Source organism: Bos mutus, chromosome 20 (genome assembly GCF_027580195.1).
Source record: "Bos mutus isolate GX-2022 chromosome 20, NWIPB_WYAK_1.1, whole genome shotgun sequence".
Classification (NCBI taxonomy): domain Eukaryota; kingdom Metazoa; phylum Chordata; class Mammalia; order Artiodactyla; family Bovidae; genus Bos; species Bos mutus.
In genome coordinates, this window is record NC_091636.1 from 40,026,318 (window position 1) to 40,050,444 (window position 24,127).

A 24,127-nucleotide genomic window follows, 5' to 3' on the forward strand; every position below is an offset into this window, starting at 1 on the left:
GCTGAAAGAATGGGATAAATGCCAAATAACTAGGTCAAAAAGAAGCATCTAGACAGCTCAGCCAAGGCAGACAGTGTCAGTTTCTTCTGGTCTCAGGCAGGGAGGTCCCAGAGGCCAGGGTGTTCTCATCTCAGAATCAGGTTGATTCTCTGTCCAGTTCTGGGGTTTCTTTCTGGGTGGAAGGTGGGCTGTGAGGTTCAGAGCTGGACCCCATCTCCATCGAGAGAGGACAGAGGTACTACTGTCCCCTCCCCTCGCTGTGGCTCTACCCTGATGTCTTTATTGAGTTTGTTACAATGTTGCCTTGTTAGGTTTTGGGGTTTTGGCCACAAGGCTTGTGGGATCTTAGTTCCGCAAGCAGGGTTCGAACCCACACCCTCTGCACTGGAAGGTGAAGTCTTAACCACTGGACCACCAGGGAAGTCCCTCCCATAACTCTTTCACTGGGAAGAACTGGGGACTTGAGGGGAGGATCAGGCCCCACTAGGTTTTGTATGTAATCATTGCAGTTTCTATAGATCCTTCTCAGGGAAGAATGAGCCTGGAAAGAGGAATCTTTCTTATCGCTTGCCTTATCTCATCAATAGCCTGTCCCTTTGTGGAGTTTACGCGCTTCCATCGTATTTATCTCCATCAAAGTCAATGACTCTCACCAGGCACTTCCTTTTGCCCTCACCAGCTGCCAACCACCACACACACCCTGGGATGCTTGCCTCACTTTTCAATGCCACCCTTTCTGGTGAGTGGCTACCTTCTTAAAACCACAGCTGTTTAGTTCCTGAATCTAACTTTGGCCCTAGGGTTCAGGGACATTTTTATTATTTTGGTCTACTTGGGCCTTCCTTAATATTACCAGCAAGTCTTTGTTAAACATCCATTATTTCCCACGAGAGGTACGATGGCAATGATAACCATGTTACAGTTACATGTACTGAGCACTGTGATTTTGTGATATAATAAAATCTATGTCTCTGGTACCTGGTTCCAAGGCTGACTAGCTGTAAGCCTGCAGTGGGTCGACATACAGCAGACCCCTCAAAGACAGGCATGCACCTCTCCCCTCACTTGATTTGTGTCTAAGGCAAAGCAAGCTCTGTGCTAGGTTGGTGGGCATCAAAAGATGCTGATGCAGGTGCTCACCTGATGAGACCAAGAGAGAGATGGGGATATTAGCTGTGTCCATAAAAGTGGCATAGTCAGAGAAGACAGTGGATTTGGTAGCCACTCTCTGTTTGAGAAGAGTTATCAGTCCATATCTGACATTTTTCATATTCACCTGTAGCTAAAGTCTTGGCCTCACTATTTTCAGAATTCAGTTCCCATAAAGGTGGTTATCTTTATCTATCTCTGCACTCTAACTACCAGAACTTTCTAGTTGAAAGTCATCCTATAAGATACCACCAGTGCTAGAAGGAGATGGATACTGGGGCCAGAGTCCAGAGGCTAATGGATGGGACATGAGCTGAGGCTGGAGCCTGGTAGACACAGAGGCGGAGCCTTGACAGAGGAATTCCAAATGATACAGGCTGAGCTCTGGGGACTGGAAGTTGGCCCTAAAGGGAGTCATGTAGTAGCTATAAACTAGCCTCCACAATATCCACTTCCTGGTCCCTGGAACCTGCAAGTGTTACCTTATTTGGAGAAAGGGCCTTTAAAGAGGTAATTAAGTTGAAGGGTCTTGAAATGGGCAAGTTGTGCTGAATTATTGATTTGGACCCTAAATTCCATCATAGTATCCTTATAGAAGCAGAGGGAAACTTCACACACACACACACACACACACACACACACACACACACACACACAGAGGAGAAACAATATGAAGGTGGAACAGAAAGATTTGAAGACACTGGAGTGACAGGCCACAAGCCAGGGAGTGCTGGCAGCCACCACAGACTTGAAGATGGAAGGAATGGATCTTCCCTAGAGCCTCCAAAGAGTGCAGCCCTCCCAACACCTTCACTTCATCCCAGTAATGCTGACTTGTCTATCTGGCCTCCAGAGATATAAGAAACTAGATTTCTTTTGTTTTTGCCACCAAGTTTGTGATGACTTGTTTTACAGCAGCCCTAGGAAAGTAACACAAGCAGTGTACTAATTAATGCCAGCATAATGTAAAGCGGGAGCTTCCCAGGTTGCTCAGTGGTAAAGAATCAGCCTGACAATGCAGGAGATGCAGATTCGATCCCCAGTCGGGAAGATCCCCTGGAGGAGGGCATGACAGTCCATCCCAGTATTCCTGGCTGGAGAATTCCGTGGTTGGAGGAGCCTGGCCTGCTGCAGTCTATGGGTCACAAAGAGTGAGGCACAACTGAGCACACACGTGCACACACAACGTAAAAGCAGGGAGAGGAGGGGCAATCTCTTCACCAAGTCACAGAAGCACCAAAGCTTGGAAAGTAAGTGACTCGAGCTTTCTCAGGATGTTTTGGAATAGCACAAATAGCACAAATACGTCACTTCCTAAGGAAGCTTACAGCCAGGAGAGCTATATGAGACACATACACCAGCAAGACAGAGCTGTTGTCAGGGCTGGGACCCAGGGACCTGATCACTGTCCACGGCCCCTGTCCTCTTTGGAGCTCTGTGGTTAACTGACATCGCTTTAGCTTGCATTTCTAAGAGCAGCGTTGTTAGAACAAGGTAAATGATGTGCATGCTAAGTAGCTTCAGTCATGTCTGACTTTTTGCAACCCTGTGGACTGCAGTCCACCAGGCTCCTCTGTCCATGGGCTTCTCCAGGCAAAAAATACTGGAGTGGGTTGCCATGCCCTCCTCTAGGGGATCTTCCTGACCCAGGAATCAAACCCAAATCTCTTACGTCTAGTCTCCTGCACTGGCAGGCAGATTCTTTTTACCACTAGCGCCACCTGGAAAGCTCCACAAAATTTTTACATGGACTGATTCCACAGCTTCCTGTTACAAAATCAGTAATGAACCTCTGGTATCACCATCTAGAATGGAAGTGTTGATGGCCACAAATAGGTAATAGGCTACCGGGCAGTCACTGTGCTGCCCCACTCAGTACAAATGTGACATCCAGTGCTCAGGTTTTCTTGGGGAGCTGATGATAATTTTTGTAGCTGCCGCTTCTGCCACTGTACATCATTGCACTTCAAGGGAGGAAAACAATACATCTTATGCCCAATTTCTGCTGTTGTGTTGGAAACATAATTTCCTCCAATTCCCTCCAAACAATTTGAAGATCATACTTAAAGAAGAACAAAACATATGCAATTTGACAACTCTTTTTAAATTTTTATCATTTAGTAGCATTTTTTTTGTTTTGATTTCCCTCTGATATGCATTTCCCAAGGTCTGAGTTTCTTGAATTTCTGTACATGATTAATGCCTGGGCTCCAGCTTGTGGTCCTTAAAGATCCTAAAAGTAGCAGATCAAGCCTGAATTTACCCAGTTCAGACCTCAAGCTAAAGCACAGCCTTTGGAGAGGGATATTAAAGATCCCAGTAGCATTTTTTTAACTTGAAAGTAGAATGTCTGCTTTTGGTTTTGTTTTTATACCCAAGGTCACACACACATACTTAGATGCATACATACATTTATGTTTAAAATTTATGATACCTGTACTGGGATGGGTTCAGTTCAGTTCAGTTGCTCAGTTGTGTCCAACTCTTTGCAACCCCATGAATTGCAGCACACCAGGCCTCCCTGTCCATCACCAACTCCTGGAGTTCACTCAAACTCAGGTCCATCGAGTCAGTGATGCCATCCAGCCATCTCATCCTCTGTCGTCCCCTTCTCCTCTTGCCCCCAATCCCTCCCAGCATCAGAGTCTTTTCCAATGAGTCAACTCTTTGTATGAGGTGGCCAAAGTACTGGAGTTTCAGCTTTAGCGTCATTCCTTCCAAAGAACACTCATAACTGATCTCTTGACCTCAGATAGCTAACTTTATAGGAGAAGGAAATGGCAACCCACTCCAGTGTTCTTGCCTAGAGAATCCCATAGACAGAGGAGCCTGGTCGGCTGCTGTCCATAAGGTCGCACAGAGTCGGACACGACTGAAGCGACTTAGCATGCATACATGCACTGGAGAAGGGAAATGGCAACCCACACCAGTTTTCTTGCCTGGAGAATCCCAGGGACAGGGGAGCCCAATGGGCTGCCATCTGTGGGGTTGCACAGAGTCAGACATGACTGAAATGACTTAACACCAGCTAACTTTATTGAAAGTTCTTTTTTAACCTTTATTTGTCTTCATATTATATATATATATATTTTTCATATTCCTTTTGCTGTATCTGTATTGGTTTATTTAATGCCTCAGGACTAAAGTCTTTCTCAAAAGTAACAACTAGCAAATTCACCTGTAGTGCTTCTATTATGCAGTTCATTTTGTTGAAATAGGTTAGACTCTCTAAGGTCAGAGATTTTGACTCCTGAAGATGTTAAGTAGATACAGCACATAACAGGTACAATTTCTGAAAATGCATTCTAAAGTAGCATGTGTTGTGTGCTCAGTCATGTCCAGCTCTTTGCAACGCCATGGACTGTAGCCTGCCAGGCTCCTCTGTCCATGAAATTATCCAGGCAAGTAAAAACCATCACAATATTGTAAAGTAATTATCCTCCAATTAAAATAAATTAAGTTAGTAAATAAAATTTTTAAAAAAGGAATACTGGAATGGGTTGCTGTTTCCTACTCCACTAAAGTAGCATATGATAAGTTAAATAGAATTTCATGAAATATTCCAACATAATGGATAATTTATAGAAGTTCTTCTTATTTATTATTGTGTTTCAGCTTCCCAAAAGATTCATGATAAAGTCAGGAGGTAGAGGGTAGATATTATTCCCAGATGGTAATAAGGTAGAGGTTACTAACAATTTTCAGAACCTACTGTTTTACTTTTCTCTTATATTTTATTTACTTATTTATTGATAAACCTACACTGACATATCATAATTTCCCAAAGTCCGTAGTTTAGCATAGGGTTCTCACTCTTGGTGATGTACATACATTCCATGGGTTTTGGCAAATATATAATGATATTATCCATTGTTATGTTACCATGCAGAGTATTTTCACTATCTAAAAATCCTTTCCTTTGGCAACCACTGGCCTTTTTACCACCTTTATAGTTTTGTCTTTTCCAGAATTTCAGATAGTGGGAATCATACAGTATATAACCTTTTCAGATTGCCTTCTTTCACTTAATAATACACATTTAAGGTTTCTCCATGTCTTTTCATGGCTTGATAGCTCATTTCTTTTCTGTGTGAATATTATTCCATTATCTGGATGGACCACAGTTTATCAGTTCACCTTCTGAAGGACATCTTGGCTGCATCCAAATTTGGGAATTATGAATAAAGCTACTGTAAACATCCCTATGTGGGGTTTTGTGTGAACAAAAAGTTTTCAGATCCTTTAGATAAATACCAAGGAGTATGATTTCTGAATTGAGAACCCACTCTACTTCAAGCCTTTTCCACGTTGCCAAGTGATTTATTCATGTTAGCAACTCTGATTGGTAGATACTTTTATGCCTTTGCACAGATGAGGACACTAAAGTCCTCAGATTCTTCCCAAATCACTTAGCTGAAGTGGTAGAGTCTAGATTTGAACCTGGATGAAGCTACTGAGTGTTCTGTGCTGGTGCTAATACACTGTGCTGCTGCCCAGGATCTCAGGATGAGCACGTTTTGGTGCTGAAATCAGAAATCCAAGTTTAAAATATTTCTCACACATTAAAACACAATGAAAAAGTTATTAACAAGCAGAAACTAACTTCAAAGCTGAATCATGCCTGCAAACTCACAAGGGGATTAAAGAAAGGAAATTAAGTTAACTTGTTTTTTTAAAGACTAATAAATGTCGATGGCTATCTTAATATTATTTGTCTTTGGAAGACTAGTCCAGTTGTTTCCTTAGATATGAATTTCAAGTTGTAACATCTTCCCCTGTCACCTAATTTTCATGCTGTCTGAAAACTTCATACCATTGTTCAGGGCTGTCATTTCCACTCATAAAATGGTTTCATATGCAAGATTTAATCTTTTTATTTCTGGATTATTGTCCTTCAGTAATAATTTGTTTCTATACCCAATTTGGACCTTCTGTGTTCTTTCCCAAATAGATACTTAAGATAGATTTTTTAAAAGATTTAATAAAAAGGTTCTGTTAATCTTAATGTAAGAAATCTGTGTTATATCATCAATGGCTTCCAGAATGAAAGTTTGCATGGCACACTCCAGGATGGAGTAGCCTGTCAAGAAAGAAATTCTTTGGAATTGAAAGTGTATCTGACTCCAGAAAGAGGTCATTTGAGTCTCTTCTCTCTATGACTTCTCTCTGAACTTTGGTTTACAGGAAAGCAAACTTTTGCCAGGCTCCAGTTGTGATGGTGCTCTGTATATTTAAATGCTCCATAAACTCCTATAACAGGTCTTTCCAGCCTGGCAGCTGTATGTAGGTTTTCGTGCAAAAAGAATGCTTCATGATTTAAATCCAGGTTTCTCAGCATGAGAACTAGAGCCCTTTTGGGCTGGATGATTCTTTGCTGTGGGGGCTGTCCTGTGTCTTGTAGAATATTTCTCAGCACCCTTGTTCGCTATCCACTAGATGCCAAGAGTACACCTCCCCTCTCATTTGTGACAACCAAAAATGCCTTCAAACATTCCCAAATGTCCCCTGGGGAGGTGGCTGTGGGAATCTCCATTGGGTGAGAAACACCAATCTGTTATTGTTCAGTGACTCAGTCATGTCCAACTCTGAGTGACCCCCATGGACTGCAGCACGCCAGGCTTCCCTGTCCATCACCAACTCCCAGAGTTTGCTCAAACTCATGTCCATCGAGTCAGTGATGCCATCCAACCATCTCATCCTCTGTTGTCCCCTTCTCCTCCTGCCTTCAATCTTTCCCAGCTTCATGGCCTTTTCCAATGAGTCAGCTCTTCACATCGGATGGGCCAAAGTCTTGGAGCTTCAGTTTCAGCATCAGTCCTTCCAGTGAATATTCAGGGTTGATTTCCTTTAAGATTGACTGGCTTGATCTCCTTGCTGTCCAAGGGACTCTCAAGAGTCTTCTCCAGCACCACAGTTCAAAGGCATAAATGACAAGAAAGGGGTCATTAAGACTGGGAAAGTCCATGAGAGTGGGGAGAGAAATGAGCATGGTGCGAGTGGGGAATAACAAGAAAACCAGAGAAAATCAGGGGATGAATAGGATACAGTGAGAATGTGGCTACTCTGTTACAAAGATCAGTGAAGCATACTGTAATTTTAGTATGAATTATGTAATATATAGAAATGTGTGTGTGTGTGTTTCAAGACCCTCAAAGAGCTTATAGTTACCTCGGAAAAGCTTACTGTACTTTGGACATCCTTCAAACAGAAGAATCTGTGTCTTCCACCTACACCCATACCAGCGCTTGCTCAGGAAGTTCTGACTACCAATAAGCCAGTAAAATACAAAATTAAACTCTTTCTAATCTTCATTACTCAGAAAACTATAAGTCTTAATCTGAATTTTTTTAAAACTCTTGCTTAGAATAGAAATTTCCTTTAAAATATCAATTTTTATAACTACTGTCTTTGTACTAATCTTTGTCCTAATGGCATACTAAATCTACAGAGTCCATTCTTTATAGAAAAAATTGCAAGATAAACAATCAAATTCATTTATCTGATATCATAACACCATGCATGTGTGCTAAGTCACTTCAGTCATGCCCAACTCTGTACAACCCTATGGACTGTAGCCTGCCACACTCCTCTGTCTGTGGGATTCTCCAGGCAAGAATACTGGAGTGGGCTGCCATGCCCTCTTCCAGAGGATCTTTCCAATCCAGGGATCAAACCCATGTCTCCCACATTGGCAGGCAGGTTCTTTACCACTAATGCCACCTGGGAAGCCCATCATAACACCAGTGGTTTTTAATCCTGACTCCATATGAAAGTCATCAAAGAATTCTTAACACTGATGCCTTTGACCTAACCTCAAGAGATTCTGGCCATCCAATATAGCAAGGGGGCCTGAACTGATAGCTGATACTTTTTTAAAGATCCCCAAGTGATGATACAGTGAGAATCACTGATATAGGCCAGGTCCTTAGGACTTTTACCTAGTACCTGGAATGTTCAGATTGACTAATTATAGAGACAATTAAAAAAAAAAAAAAAAACAACAGTATGAGACAATGCATGAGCAGTTATCCACCTGTACTTTAGGTGTGACAGATAATGGACATTCTGGCAAGAAAAAAATTAATAGAAAAAATGGAAAAAGTTGGATTAGATTGTTGTTGATTTTATGCTGATTAAACGAGAAAGGTTGCCTTGCGGAGGTGGTGAATAAATGTGTGGTCTGGGCCTTTTGTCCTACTGAGTTCTTGGAATGCTATACTGTGCTTCTCAGCTATCACTCAGAGCATGTAAACAGTCTTCTGTTATAAATCTCCTATAAATATAAAACAAGATTCTTTTATAAATCTCCTCAAAGAGGTGGGATCATGGCAGACACCAAAACGAATGAGCTGGACAACAGAGAACAGTTTGGCAATAGCTCCTGAGTCCTGGGCCTGGAAGACCTTTGCAGGGAAATAAAGAGGGTGGATTTCACCTTAAACTAGGAGCAAACATATGCAAGATGTCCCCAGGAGTCTGTGAAGGCAGCTTCAGAAAGAGAAACAAGAAAGTCTATTATCACCTTTTAGTAACGTAGCTGAAAGCCTTGTAGTAAGTAGTTAGATAAATTGGACTTTCAGTCAGCTCACATTAAGGCCCTTCCAGAATGGCATTTGATTTATTTGATAGTGTGTCTGGCCTCCCATAGAAATGTCAGAGATAGGACAGAGTAATTAGATTAACACAGAGGGCATTTACTTGGTGTCATATCATATGGTCCCAATATTAGCTCTTTATCTAAACAAGATGGCCAGATGTTAAATACCAGGGACTAAATGCTGCTGCTGCTAAGTCACTTCAGTCATGTCTGATTCTGTGCGACCCCATAGATGGCAGCCCACCAGGCTCCCCTGTCCCTGGGATTCTCCAGGCAAGAACACTGGAGTGGGTTGCCATTTCCTTCTCCAATGCATGAAAGTGAAAAGTGAAAGTGAAGTCACTCAGTTGTGTCTGACCCTCAGCAACGTCATGGACTGCAGCCTTCCAGGCTCTTCTGTTCATGGGATTTTCCAGGCAAGAGGACTGGAGTGGGTTGCCATTGCCAAGTAATCTTAATTACTTATTAACTGAAGAACGTAATAGAATTGAGGAAAAGCTTTCTTCTAGTATATTTAACCAGAGATTAAAAGTATGAGAATCAAAGAAGTTCTACTCAAATAAACTAATATTTTGTAGACATAAGTAGTAGTACATTAACCTACTTCAAAATTTGATACTATCTCAAGGTCAGAAGATTTCCTTAAAGTCAAGAATAAAGGAATTCACACGTTGTACTGTTTTCCCATGAAAAACAAATATTCTATTTTATTCCTGCATGGAGGGATGAATAAGCATACTACACATCTAAGCAATGGTGGACCCAAAGTGCGCTGGGTCAAGACCCCTGTTCTGTATTTGATATTGAGGAAGATTTGGACAATGATGAAGAAGGAGGAAAAGAGATGGCTCTGAAGAGGGTTCCTTGGCACTTTCAAAAGTGACTTTAGTGTAACCACAGGGCCCCGCATCCTAGAACCTTGAGGCAATCAACCATGATAGCATGTAGAGGAAAATCACACATCTTCCTTTTTCCCTAGAGAATCCAGAATATTAATTTAGCAAACAGTTTCAACTATTCAACTTATCAAGAACAGCTGACAAAAAAACAAGAGATTATCTTATTTAATACATTTCTTCTTTTCCTACTTCTTTCTTTTAAAGCGACCAGTGAGAATATTCACAGGTAGACTGAAGGAGATGGAGGAGGGAGAGAGTGATGACAATGCCCCTGACTGATCATCTTATACATAATTGAAAATTAATTAAGTGCATCATATTGAAACATAAAAATATTCAGTTAGGAGCCAGGAGACTAATTGGGTTCTTTTAGTCAATAGCAGCAGTTAAAACAATAATTACAATTACAAATGATTGAACTTGTATTATGTCAGGCTCTGTACTATGCACTGTACATAAATTGGTATTTCAGTACATGAATGACACTCATCTGAAGTCAATATTTTACATCCATTCAACAGTTGTGGAGAGTAAGGCTTAAACTTGCTTGAGGTTTCACAATAGAAAACAGGACCTCAATTTTCTTGTCTGAGAAGAGAGAGGATTTGGTGGGAGGGTCGTTTTTTCGTTTAAAGACATGCTTACTTATCATCTACTTATGTCAAGTGTTCTGCGGAGTTCCATAGCTGTGATTGAATAAGCTAGCCATGGCCCTGTCTGCAGAGCGCCCTCTACTGGGCTGAAACATCTTCAGGGACCTCCCAACTCTGCAATCAGCGTTTCTGCTCTGGATTTCTATCCAGTGGTTGAAGGGCATGTGTATCGACTCGGGCTGATCTTTTCTCACATGTCCATGTGTGTCTGCAGGTGGTGGGCAGGGGAGTGGGAAGCATGTTCTGCAACATGTGGGCCCCATGGAGAGAAGAAGCGAACGGTGCTGTGCATCCAGACCATGGGCTCGGATGAGCAGGCTCTCCCCGCTCAAGACTGCCAGCATCTGCTGAAGCCCAAGACCCTCGTGTCCTGCAACAGAGACATCCTATGTCCATCAGACTGGACGGTGGGCAACTGGAGTGAGGTGAGCCCAGGGGTTAAAAGGGACACCGGAGTTATTCGTGCTTCATCAGCCCTCTCACCCATCCTCCTCATTAACCAATCCAAAGTGACAGGGGATGAGGTGCACAGTGGCCTGTTTTCTGCATTTCCCACCTCCCAGTATCCTATCATGCTTGTTTTCCATTCTTACAAGATCTTCCTCTCATCTGGTCAGATACCTACCTGCCTGGAATGACCTGGATCTTACATACTCAGGCTCACGACAGCTAATTGAAAAATCTTCAGGATTTTTTGCTGGTCCGTTGTTAAACCATTGGGAACAAATCAAGGCTCTCCCACCTACCCCAAAAGCTGGCTTGCCAAACATTTACCGAAACTTATGTTTCAGACTAAAACTAAAGGAGAGTCACTCTAACTGGAATGATAGACAATGTGCTTGCTACTTGGAGAAGCCTCTTAAACCATCCATCTATTCAGACCTGATGAAGGTTTGGGATGTGTACTATTAGTCACATAAATTCAAATAGTGTTGCATTTCCCCACAATTAATCTGATCTGATTCGCAAAGTATGACTAGAAATCCATAGGCTAGGAGATCATGAAATACTTCCAGGCTTTAATTTTCTTTGGGTCACCAGGGGACCTGGAACTGTCAGGACTTTTGCTACCAGAGTCTGTAGTAGAAGTAGACCTCTGCTTTCTCCAAGGGTGCTGGCGTCTCCAGGGGCTTTGCTCTGCTTCCCTGTGTGTATTTCAGTCAGTGACCTAAGGAATGACTAGAAAATAAATGACTTTGTAAAACCAACAGGCCAGAATATATTGATGGTTGTTGACTTCTTATGAGCTTCCTTGGAAAGCCACATGGTTGCCATGATAATGCTACTATTGACCACAGTATCTTAGAATTCATCTTAGACTCACTGTCAGAGAAATGGAAAATATTTGATTCAGGAGAAAGCCACAGGAAGTGGATTAGAATTAAGTCTGGTGGATAAAGGGGTAATCTGATCCATTTGGATAAGACCTTTATGTTTAAAGTGATTCTTGATTATAAGTAATGCTATTGCTTTTCATAGCTTATAAAGTACTATCTAAAGAAGAATTCAGCTGTGCAGCAAAGTGAATTAGGTATATGTCTACATATATTCACTCTTTTTTAGATTGCCTTCTCATTTAGGTCCCCACAGAATACTGAGTAGAGTTCCCTGTGTTATACAGTAGGTCTTCATTAGTTATCTATTTTATGCATGGCAGTGTACATGTCAATCCCAGTCTCCTAATTCATCCCACCCCACTTCCCCCTTGGTAATCATAAGTTTGTTTTCTACATCTGTGACTCTGTTTCTGCTTTGCAAATAAATTCATCTGTATCATTTTTGTAGATCCACATACAAGTGATACCACATGATATCTGTTTCTCTCTTTCTGATTTACTTCACTCTGCAGGACAGTCTCCAGGTCAATCCACAGCTCTGCAGATGGCATTATTTCATTCCTTTTTTATGGCTGAGTAATATTCCATTGTATATATGTGCCATCTCTTCTTTATCCATTCCTCTGTTGATGGACATCTAGGTTGCTTCCATGTCCCAGCTAGTGTAACTAGCGCTGCAGTGAAAGTCGGGGCGCATGCACCCTCTTGAATTCTGGTTTTCTCTGGATATATGCCTAAGAATGGAATTGCTGGGTTGTATGGTAGTTCTATTTTTAGTTTTTTAAGGAAGTTCTATACTGTTCTCCATAGTAGCTGTTTATTTTGTTATTTTTTATTATTTGTTTAAAACTGGTGTTTATCCACCAATTTACATTCCCACTAACACTGTAAAAAGGGTTCCCTTTTCTCTACACCTTCTCCAGCATTTATTCTTTATAGGTTTTTTGATGGTGGCCATTCTAACCTGTGTGAGGTAATACCTCATTGAGGTTTTGATTCATATTTCTCTAATAATTAGTGATGTTGAACATCTTTTCATGTGTTTTTTTGGCTATCTGTATGTCTTCTTTGGATAAACATTTATTTAGGTTTTTAGATTGGGTTTTTTTTTTTTTTTTTTTTATATTGAGATGCATGAGTTGTTTGTATATTTTGGAAATTAATCCCTTGTCAGTTGCTTCATTTGCAAATATTTTCTCCCATTCTGAAGATTGCCTTTTTATTTTGTTTATGGTTTCTTTTGCTATGCAAAAGTTTTTAAGTTTAATTAGATCCCATTTGTTTATTTTTATTTTCATTACTCTAGGAGGTGGATCAAAAAATATCTTGCTGTGATTTATGTCAGAAAGTATTCCGCCTATATTTTTCTCTGAGAGTTTTATAGTATCTGGCCTTACTTTTGTGTCTTTAATCCATTTTGAGTTTATTTTTGTATATGGTATTAGGAAGTGTTCTGATTTCATTATTTCACAGGTAGCTGTCTAGTTTTCCCAGCCCTACTTATTGAAGAGACTATCTTTTCTCCATCGTATATTCTTGCCTCCTTTGTCATAGATTAAGTGACCACAGGTGCATAGATTTATCTCTGGACATTCTGTTTGGTTCCATTGATCTATATTTGTGGTTTTGTGCCAGTACCATACTGTTTTGATGACTGTAGCTTTGTAGTATAGTCTGAAGTCATGGACCTGAGTTGGGAGAATGCTATGATGTACCACCCATACACATTTTCAGAAGTAAAGGGCTTATATTCAGCTGTTGGGACAACTCTGAAGGGCTATCCCAGGACCAGAGCTTCTCTTGAGACTGGCTAAACCTGTTGTCAGGCCTGCATCATGGCACCATCTATCCTAGGCTGTATCCTGTTTCCTTCCCCTCTTTCTGACAGGAGTTGGTTTCCAGAGTCTTCCTAATAAAAGCCATGCTAGCTAAATACCTCAGAGTCTGTCTCCTTGAAAACTTACCCTGCAACACTGAGTTAGACTCAAGGATCTTCTAGCAGTCTCAAGCAACTTAGTTTTTAGGAGACTGTATCTAATATGACTTCTGCAGGGCAGCCATGATTCCTGATTCCCATAAGATGTGCCTCTTCTAAAATCTTTCCTCAGCCCCACTGCTCTTAGAGACCAGGTTCTGGGCAGCAAAACTAATTCCAGACTCTACCTACTGGTAGAGATGAGGCCCAGAGGATATTGCCTGACTTGGGTAGGATTAACCCAGGAACTGTTCAGGCTAATTGAGAATGAATTCTCTTCATGGATGTTTGAACTGGGAATACGAAGATTTAAGATGAAATTCACTTTTTTGATCCAAAGCAGTGTTTCTCTTTTTTTTTTTTTCCCCAATGGACTTCCCTGGTGGCTCAGACAGTAAAGAATCTGTCTGCAGATTCTTGCCTGCAATGCAGAAGACCTGGGTTCAATCCCTGGGTCAGAAAGATCCCCTGGAGAAGGAAATGGCTCCTTAAGTGCCTTTTTAGAGGCTCTTTCCCAATTGTCTTCCTCCATCATGACTTTATTTTCAAGGAGGAAGTGGTTTGTGTGTGTGTGTGTGTGTGTTGAGATATAATTCACATACCATAAAATTCACCCATTGAAAGTGTACAAACAAATGACCTTTAGTATATTTGCAGAGTAATACAGTCACTACCACAGTAATTTAAGAATGTTTTCATCAACTCCTAAATAAACCCTGCATGCATTAATCATCATCCCAGGTCCCTACCTTCATTCCCCAGCCCTAGACAATCATTAATCCACTTTGTATTTCCAGAGATCTGCCTTTCTGAATGTTTCATATGAAAGAATTATATAATACATAATCATAGGACAGATATACTATGTATTTATTTATGTACTATGTATATATCTGTGCTTTATACATAAAGAGGGTGAGGTTTTTTAACTCACTCCACCCCAGAACCAGTCTTTATTGCCCCCACTGAGAATGAATGATCCTGTGACACTTAGTTTCTATGCAGAATTTTCCTGACCAGCTGCAGATATCAAAACTGTTCATTTGACAATATATGATTATTAAAAAAAAATTCAAAATTTTGTATAAGCAAAGGTACCATCTCTGAAGATAACTATTGGAAAGCAGAAAACTCTCATTTGAATACAACCATTTTGATAACTGTATTTCCAAAACTATTAGCTCAAAGTCACAATAGGTTTATTTCGCTTCTGCATGCGTGCATAAAAAGTCACTTCAGTCATGTCCAACTCTGAGACACTATGGACTGTAACCTGCCGCCCTTATTTAGCTTCTAATTCTGTACATAGTACTCTCAGGAGCAGCTGGGTGGAAATTAAAAAAAGATATAGTTCCTTTATTGTAATAACTGCTAATCAAATGGGAGAGCAAGGACCCCCCAAAAAAGAAAGACAAAGGTGTATATGCAAAGAAAACATCTACAACCTAATCCAGACCTGTTGCTGGTATTGCACTGATTCATGTGAGCACATCAATAACAGGCCAGGGTATTTCCCTGCTGTTCCTGGGAATCTATAATCACAGCCTGTGGCTGGCCTGACCTATTAGTCCACTGCCAACCTCGATTGCTGTAAATTGCAGTGTTGTCAAAATAAGGCCGAATGGAGTACTGTGACTGGTCCATTAAAACTGTTTACCAAAAGTGTGTTGGCTGCATCCAAAGCAGTTAATAATTCTTGTCATGTAGAATTTACTAATTGCCAGAATCTTCATGCCTTTTCAAGGGACCACAATTACATATTTGGCTGAGGAGTCCTTTTCATTGTGTTTCTGTTTCTGGGGAGCAAAACGATGTGCCTCACTGGACAACAAAGGACTGAAATGTTGGCACCAAGTGACAAGTGCTGGAGTCTGTTGTCCTGAATAGAGGCCACTGCATAGTATAGTGAGGCAGACATGGAATGCAGTGTCCAGGTGCACTGAGGGGCTGAGCTGCTGCCTTCATTTAGAGGTGTTGACAGGAGAGGTGCTTTTAGTTAAATCAGCATCAGAATATTCATTGAGTGGAATCTTCCTTTTTTCCCCCTCTGCTGTCTTGCTAATGTCTGTACACATTAGCCCTCTAATGAGCTTTGCTGAAGCATGAATGTCTTTGACATTCTGTACTGGGAAATGTTTTAAGAGACAATACAGTGTTTACAAAAGAAAGTGAAAGTGAAGTCACTCAGTCGTATCCGACTCTTTGTGACCCCATGGACTGTAGCCTATCAGGCTCCTCCATCCATGGGATTCTCCAGGCAGGAATACTGGAGTGGGTTGCCATTTCCTTCTCCAGGAGATCTTCCCAACCCAGGGATTGAACCTGGGTCTCCCACATTGTAGGCAGACATTTAACCATCTGAGCCACCAGGGAAGTCCTTAAAAAAGAAGTCAGCCAATAAACTTAGAAGTGATAAAATCAAGAAAGGAGTAATTTTTCCTACAATTGCACCCAACTGATTAAGAAAAATATGTACTTACTTTTCAAATAAGGGGCCACAAAATAGGAAAAGAAAAAAAGATGATATAGTGACTCCTGCTACACGTAGTATTTATGGTCTGGATTTTGTCCTGAGATCAACTATGATGCTTTTATAAGCCTGTAGAATGGTCCTCCCTGGGATGACCAAGGTAAGGAGAAGAGGCAAATCCATGAGATGCCCTTCCTGTGAAGAGACCACTGAGAGGAGGGTGGGCTTATCTGTGCCAGGCTGGACCACTCCTCCCTGACCCAGGAGATGTCAGAAGAAGGAGGTCTCTCCCTTCCCAGGGAGAGTCAGTGGCTGCCCCCAAAGACAGCTTTCCTACTCCCTGTGACCAGCTCCTTCCCCTCTAAGTTCATGTTCTAGACACCAGACTCCCACCCCCAATCTCAGGAATCAAGAATCTTATTCTGGTTTCGCCCAGCCTACTTGCTGGGCTTGGAGGGTCCAAAAGGGCGGCTCTATTGTAAACAAAGATAAGTATCAAAGTTTCTGTGGCTCCCACTAGATACCCTACTTTAGTGACATGCCTTTTGAGAGGTGGCCAGTCTAGTGGTGAAGAGCCTGCACCTCCCTCTACCAGGTCCAAATCCTGGCTTTGCCACTTAACAGATGTGTGAATTTAATCCCTCTGTGGTTACTTGTATTTTCCTGTGACTTGTTTCCTCTATCTCTAAAATGAGGATAACAGCAGTGCTTAGACTCTAGGGAAGCTGTGAGGATGAAATGAGCTAATATTCCTAAAATTCTCATAAGAAGAATACCTGGCACATAATAAGCTCTATATCATTTTTTAGTAAATGATCTATAATCATTTTTTAGTAAAGTGAATAAATAGATGGAAATAGTAAGAATATCATCCATCTTTTGTTGGCTGTTTTCCACTCTGTTTAAATATCTCATTTCATTCTTGAACTCTATGAGTTTGATTTTATTTCATTAATTCCCATATTTCTCCCAGCAGTTAGACTAATAGATTTCCTGGGATAGTAATTTTCCTAGGTTTTCCAGCCTTGGCAAGCTCTAACTGAGCTAGTGTTAAGCCTCTCTCAACCTTTGCTCATTTAGAAAGACAGAATTATCATAAAGTTTGACGATAATCCATGTGAGCCCTTCACATAGTGCCTCAGTCAGTTCAGTTCAGTTCAGTCACTCAGTCGTGTCCGACTCTTTGCGACCCCATGAATCGCAGCACGCCAGGCCTCCCTGTCCATCACCAATTCCTGGAGTTCACTCAGACTCATGTCCATCGAGTCAGTGATGCCATCCAGCCATCTCATCCTCTGTCATCCCCTTCTCCTCCTGCCCCCAGTCCCTCCCAGCATCAGAGTCTTTTCCAATGAGTCAACTCTTCACATGAGGTGGCCAAAGTACTGGAGTTTCAGCTTTAGCATCATTCCTTCCAAAGAAATCCCAGGGCTGATCTCCTTCAGAATGGACTGGTTGGATCTCCTTGCAGTCCAAGGGACTTTTAAGAGTCTTCTCCAACACCACAGTTCAAAAGCATCGATTCTTCGGCGCTCAGCTTTCTTCATGCCTGGCAAATAGTAAAGTGAAAGTGAAAGTCACTCAGGCATGTCTGACTCTTTGCCACCCCGTGGACTATACAGTCTATGGAATTCTCCAGGCCAGAATATTGGACTAGTTAGCCTTTCCCTTCTCCAAGGGATTGTCCCAACCCAGGGATCGAACCCAGGTCTCCTACATTGCAGGAGGATTCTTTATCAGCTGAGCCACCAGGGAAGCCCAAGAATACTGGAATATTCACTAAATGGGAGCTTTATTATCAGGCAAGAAGACAAGGGTCTGTTTCCATGTTACTCTTACTTTGCAAGCCTTGTCCGGTCAGTGACACCCAAGTTCCCTGACAGAATGGATCTGTGGCCCTTGCATTTTTTAAAAAAAAAAAAAAATTATTGGAGTATAGTTGATTTAAGTGTTGTGCTAGTGTCTACTGTATGGCAAAGGGAATCAGTTGTACATATACATATAACAACTCTTTTTAAGATTCATTTTTCAAACAGGTCATTACAGAGTCCTGAGTAGAGTTCTCAGTGCTATAGCAATGCACTCCAGTATTCTTGCCTGGAAAAGCCCATGGACAGAGGAGCTTGGTGGGCTACAATCCATAGGTCGCACAGAGTCAGACACGACTGAGCACACACACATACACAGCAGTGTTCATATATCAATCCCAGTCTCCCAATTTACCCCTCTCAACCCTTGCCCCTGGCAACCATGTTTGTCTTCTACATCTGTGACTCTATTTCTGTTTTGTAAGTTTATTTGTACCCAGTTTTTAAGATGCCATATATAAGCAATATATAATATTTGTCTTTCTCTGACTTACTTCACTCAGTATGACAAGCTCTACATCCGTCCATGTTGCTGCAAATGGCATTCCCTCATTCTTTTTTATGATATTCCACTGTATATATGTACCCTAACTTCGTTTCCCATTCCTCTGTTAATGAGCATGCCCTGGCTTCCAAATCCTGGCTACTGTAAATAGTGCTACAGTGAACACTGGGGTGCATATATCTCTTTGAATTATGGCTTTCTCTGGGAATATGCCAAGGAATGGGGTCGCTGGGTCATATGGTAGTTCTTATAGCAAAAAAACAAACAATCCAGTTTTTAAAAGTGGCAGAAAATCTAAATAGACATTTCTCCAAAGAAGACATATAGATATGAAAAAATGCTCAACATCACTAATTATTAGAGAAATGCAAATCAAAACTACAATAACATATCATCTCACACAGGTCAGAAGAGCCACCATCTAAAGACACCAAAGGTCTACAAATAATAAATGCTGGAGAGGGTGTGGACAAAAGGGAATCCTTCTACAATGTAGTGGGGAACATGTATTGGCCCCTGCATCTTCATCTAACTCCCTCTCTGAGCTCAGAGCCCTTTTATGCAGGGGCACATGGCTAAGTGCCGGCAAGGTTTTCATGGACCCACAAAAGTGTTTGAAAAACAAAATACTGTGTTGCTCCAACAAAGCAAAGGACACTGTAAAATCAGAAATCAATATTTAATCACATATTAAAAACAAATGATTATCAAGCATTTAGTATGTATATTAAACACCTTTGTAGGTATTACCAGGCTTACCAGGTGGCTCAGTGGTAAAGAATCCACCTACCAATACAGGAGACCCAGGAGACGTGGGTTTGATCCCTGGGTCAGGAAGATCCCCTAGAGGAGGAAATGGCCACCCACTCCAGTATTCTTGCCTGGAAAATCCCAGGGACAGAGGAGCCTGGTGAGCTACAGCCCATATGGTCGCAAAGAGTCAAACACGACTGAGCACACCATGGCCTCATTAGCCCCATTTCACTGGAAAAGAAAGAGAGGCATAGAGATATTTAGAAACTTGTCCAAAGTCACACAGCCTTTAAGCAATGGAGCCAGGATTTAACTGCTGGCAACATTTTACTCTGAACTCTGGCATACAGGTCTCAAACATCTGCAAAATGTAACAACATGTCAGCTCTCAGTGTTCATAAAAAATATATTCTGTTTAGGAAACAATTTGTAGACTGGCTTTTCTCACTTTGCTGGCATTCCAGACTGTGTGTAATGATTGCAGAGAAATCAGAGCCACTCATAAATTAAATGAGTGGTCCTCACCAAATGTTTTCAAAAGCAAAAGAATAAAAAGCTTTTCAAATTGTTTTTACAGAAGATTATATGTCACTTGAGACTAGAGATGGTTTTTAATATATTGGATGGGCCTTAGGGTAGAGCCTCAAAAGCAGACATGCTCAGGGTCTGCAGAGATCTTTAATCTACTCTCTTTGTGCATGACCAAAGCACACAAACAAACAAATGAATACAACAACTAATTAGGCCAGCTCCTGAGAATTTATTACGTGCAAAGCTGTTCACATGGGTTTTGGCTTCCACGTGTGACCAGATAGACTAAATGTTTCACGATCAAGCTCTCCTGGCTCTTCAAACAGAAGGCACTGCAGCAAATGCCCATGGCTTATCTGTTGCTAAATGAAAACAGGCACGCAAAACTCATGTGAAGAGCCACAGGAGTTCCTGAAAACTGCAGGGAGATGGCACGGAAGGTGAGAAGACATGCCTGAGTCAGTTACTCTCAGTATTCCCCAGTTTCATTCAAGGTCCCGGACAGTCATGTGAGACTGGACACCTGATGCTTTAGTCTTGACCACCTGCTCTTTTGACATGTCACCTCTGCAAGTGCCAGAATCTCAGTTCTTCCCAGATGTCAGCAGCCCATGCTTTGCCAGGTTTCCTGGAGAACACATGTAAGCACCTTGTCTGAAACAGCTACTTGAAGAAAACCAGTTGGGGGTCATATTGATTCTCCACAGTGCTGCATATTTGCTTGCTCGGGCTGCCTTAACAAAATACCACAAACTGGGCACCTTAAACAATAGAAATGTACTGTCTCACTAATTTTGTAATGTTGACTGCAAAAATGCACAGCCTCAAAGTCAAGAGTTATGTTTTATTTGGTGGACAAAAGGAGGCATTAAGCCTGAGATGCAACCTCTCAGATAGCTCTGAGGGACTGTACCAAAGAGGTAAGGGAGGAGCCAGAGTATAGAGGTTTCTCAGGTGGCACTAGGTAAAGAACCAGCCTGCCAATACAGGGGACATAAGAGATGCGGACTCAATCCCTGGGTAGGGAAGATCCCCTGGAGGAGGGCATGGCACCCCACTCCCGTATTCTTGCCTGGAGAATCTCATGGTGAACTACTGTCCATAGGGTCGCAAAGAGTTAGACATGACTGAAGTGACTTAGCATGCATAGTTGACTTACAGTGTTGCACAAAACAGAAAAGAATCACAGATTTAGAAAACAAACTTGTGGTCGTTAAGGGGGAGAGGCAGGGGAGGGGTAAACTGGAAGCTTGGGATTGACATTGAGGTTTTTGCCACAAAGACCAGGTAGTTGGAACTCAGCAGGGCCCAGCGAGATATGAACTCACGACCCTGGTTTACAAGACCAGTGCTCTAACCCCTGAGCTATAGGGCCTTATATCTAAAGATTAGCATTAATTAAAGAAAACCAGATATCTCAAGTTAATGAATTTAGCACTTTTCTATGTATGAGAAGATGCAGGAGTCTGGGCTCTCTGAAATCATGCCTCTGATGTACACCTTAGCTATCTGGGTCCCCTTCTTGAGTCCCCTCAGGGCTGGCTGGGTTTGACAACTGCAGCATCCTTTGTTTACTGCCAGGACAGGCAACATTTTTCATTCACAATAACTGGAAGTCTAAGAGTAAGGTGTCTGCAGAGTTGATTCCTCCTGAGGATTCCCAGGTGGCGCTAGTGGTAAAGAACCTGCCTGCCGATGCAGGAGACATAAGAGACGTGTGTTTGATCCCTGGGTCAGGAAGATCCACTGGAGGAGGGCACAGCAACCCACTCCAGTGTTCTTGCCTGGAAAATCCCATGGACAGGAGAGCCTGGCGGGCTACAGTCCGTGGGGTCGCAGAGTCAGACGTGACTGAAGCAACTTCGCATGCATGCACACATGAGGGCTGTGAGAGAGAAATTTTCCACACTTCTCTCCTGACCTCTGATGCTTTGCTCACAATCTTTGGTGTCTCTTGGCTTATAGATGCCTCGCCATCACCTCTGCTTTCATCTTCATGTGGTGCTGTCTCTATATGTGTGTCTCTGCATCCAGATTTACCCTTTTCACGAGGACAATGGTCATACTGGATTAGGGCCACCCTAGTGACCTCGTTTTACCTTGATTTCCTCTGTAAAGACAGCATCTCCAAATAAGACCACATTCTGAGGCACAAGGGAAGCGGGGGACTAGGAGTTAAGACTCGTATCTTTTTTGGAGGGGGACACGGTTCAGCCTGTAATAGGTCACTTACTTTTAAAATGATTTTAGTATGAGATTGGAAGGACTAATGGTGACGCTGAAGCTCCAATACTTTGGCCACCTGATACGAACAGCTGACTCATTGGAAAGACTGATGCTGGGAAAGAATGAGAGCAGGAGGAGAAGGAGATGACAGAGGACGAGATGGTTGGATGGCATCACTGACTCAATGGACATGAGTTTGAACAAACTCCAGGAGATAGTGGACAGGGAAGCTTCGCATGCTGCAGTGCATGGGGTCACAGAGTTGGACATGATTGAGCAACTGAACAACAACCAATCATTCATTTATCACTTCCTGAGACTACGTATTGGCTATTTCCCTACTCATCCCTTTAACCCAGGCTGTCTGATAAACCCCAGCTGTGTTTTTGAATAAACTCTTAGCATGACAGCTCTGAGCCAATTGCGAGGCCCCTCCCCCACAGTGCCCCTCGGGTGGGTAGAGTTGACTAATTTAGCAGGGACTTCTTTCTCAGTGGGCTCCGCCCAGAGGCCTTAATCTCAGAGAGATGGCAAGTGAGGGCAAGATACCTCCCAGGGAGGACATTCACAGATGGACAAACTGTTTGCCTGGTACAGAGTTCAAAATTATAAGGCAAGGGCGTAAGGTAATCATCACAGAAACTGGTTTTGAGGATCCTGAAACTAGCAATTGAGATGAGTTCTAAGTGTGGTGCTGTGTCCTGCATTTATCTCATCTGAAGGGCCTGACAGCTCCTAAGGAGATAAGTACAGTTGGAAGATGTCCTGGGAAATGTGTGGGCTGAATGCAAAACAGTACCACTTGTTCTGCTGCGACTGTGAGAAAAGGCACCTGAGTTTTTAGGCTCAGTATAACAGCAGACAGTTCACACTGACTGTCTCACTGGACGTAATATGCCCCAGTGTGAAGCAATGGCGAGCATCGATTATTTGAAAGATGCCATGTCTGCTGGGTGAGGAGAGTGGATGGGTTTGAATGGTAGGTAAAGAAACATGTAAACTCCCCCAGACCCAGTATCTGTTTATGAAGTTTTTGAGTTGCCAGTTGGGAATGGGGCCCATAGTTACAGATCATCTGCTTTTTCAAGAGAAGCTAAAAACCCTGGAGTTTTAATATGGAATCTTCTCACTTTAAAATGTTGCCTGCTAATTCGATATTTGTATTTTGTTATTTGCTTGTTTCTTTTGAGGTTGAGCAGACCAAAGAATACATGCCAGTGGGCCACAGTTACCTCCTGGGCTGCGACTTTAGTGTTTCTGTTCTAGAATGATCTTCTGTTTTGAAAGACCAAAATCTAATGTGTTTTAATTAAACAACCATCTAGATAGAAATTATTTACTCCTGCTTTATTCTTTTAAGCTGAACAAATTCATAGTGAATAAGATTATTTAATACTTATAATTTGTAAAATTAGAAATAAAAACATATCTATTAGCCCTAGGAAACCCAAAAAAAAAAAAAAAAAAATCCAGCAATAAACCAATGGGAATATGTGTCTCCATGGTATCTTCTAGACTTGTGGCTGCAACCACGTTACTTATTCAGCTGCTCACTTTACAGCATCCTGCAAGATAGGTCTGTGTCTCACTCTGTGCTTCAGAAGGATAGTAGAAATTGGGGACCCCATGCTCTTTGTTGTTATTACTATTATTATTATCAGCATCATTATTATAACAGTGATAATAATACCTTCCAATTCCCACTTGTCTCCTATATATTATGCACTTTGTTAAGATTGTTGTCTTATATATATATCCTCAGTCTTGAAATGTTATTATTACTTTCAGTTTCTAGATGAGGAAGCTGAGCTTAGTCCCTACATCATGCCTGGAGTTTATAATGGCATATCAGGTGCTATTTCTTACAGGTTTTATAACTTTTTAATTTCATAGTTCATCATGGGGTGGCAGGCACACACGCATATACTTTTGAATTTTTAAAAATGCTTGTAAAGTTGTAAAGTCTGTGAGTATTAGAGATGTTGCAAATCAAAACAAACCAAAAAAGGTTACAAACAGAGAAGAAAACAAAATCAGAGTTTCCTGCTTTTAGCTATGTCTACTCTGACATTTCTTGGAAAGAAAACGCAAGGCAGGGTACACCTGCTTGGTATTAGGGTTATGAGGGTCCTAATTTATGAATCAGTTCTCAAATTGGAGCCTG

At 41.8% G+C, this 24,127-nt stretch overlaps 1 protein-coding gene across 2 annotated transcripts in view; it reads left to right on the forward strand.

The window, feature by feature from the left end:
• ADAMTS12 (ADAM metallopeptidase with thrombospondin type 1 motif 12) overlaps positions 1–24,127 on the forward strand; it is a 393,807-nt gene that overhangs the window by 309,190 nt on the left and 60,490 nt on the right. For both annotated transcript variants that reach the window (XM_070357669.1, XM_070357670.1), the window contains one exon: positions 10,513–10,723. In XM_070357669.1, coding sequence (XP_070213770.1) covers positions 10,513–10,723 — 211 coding nt within the window. The remainder of the gene's footprint in view (positions 1–10,512; positions 10,724–24,127) is intronic.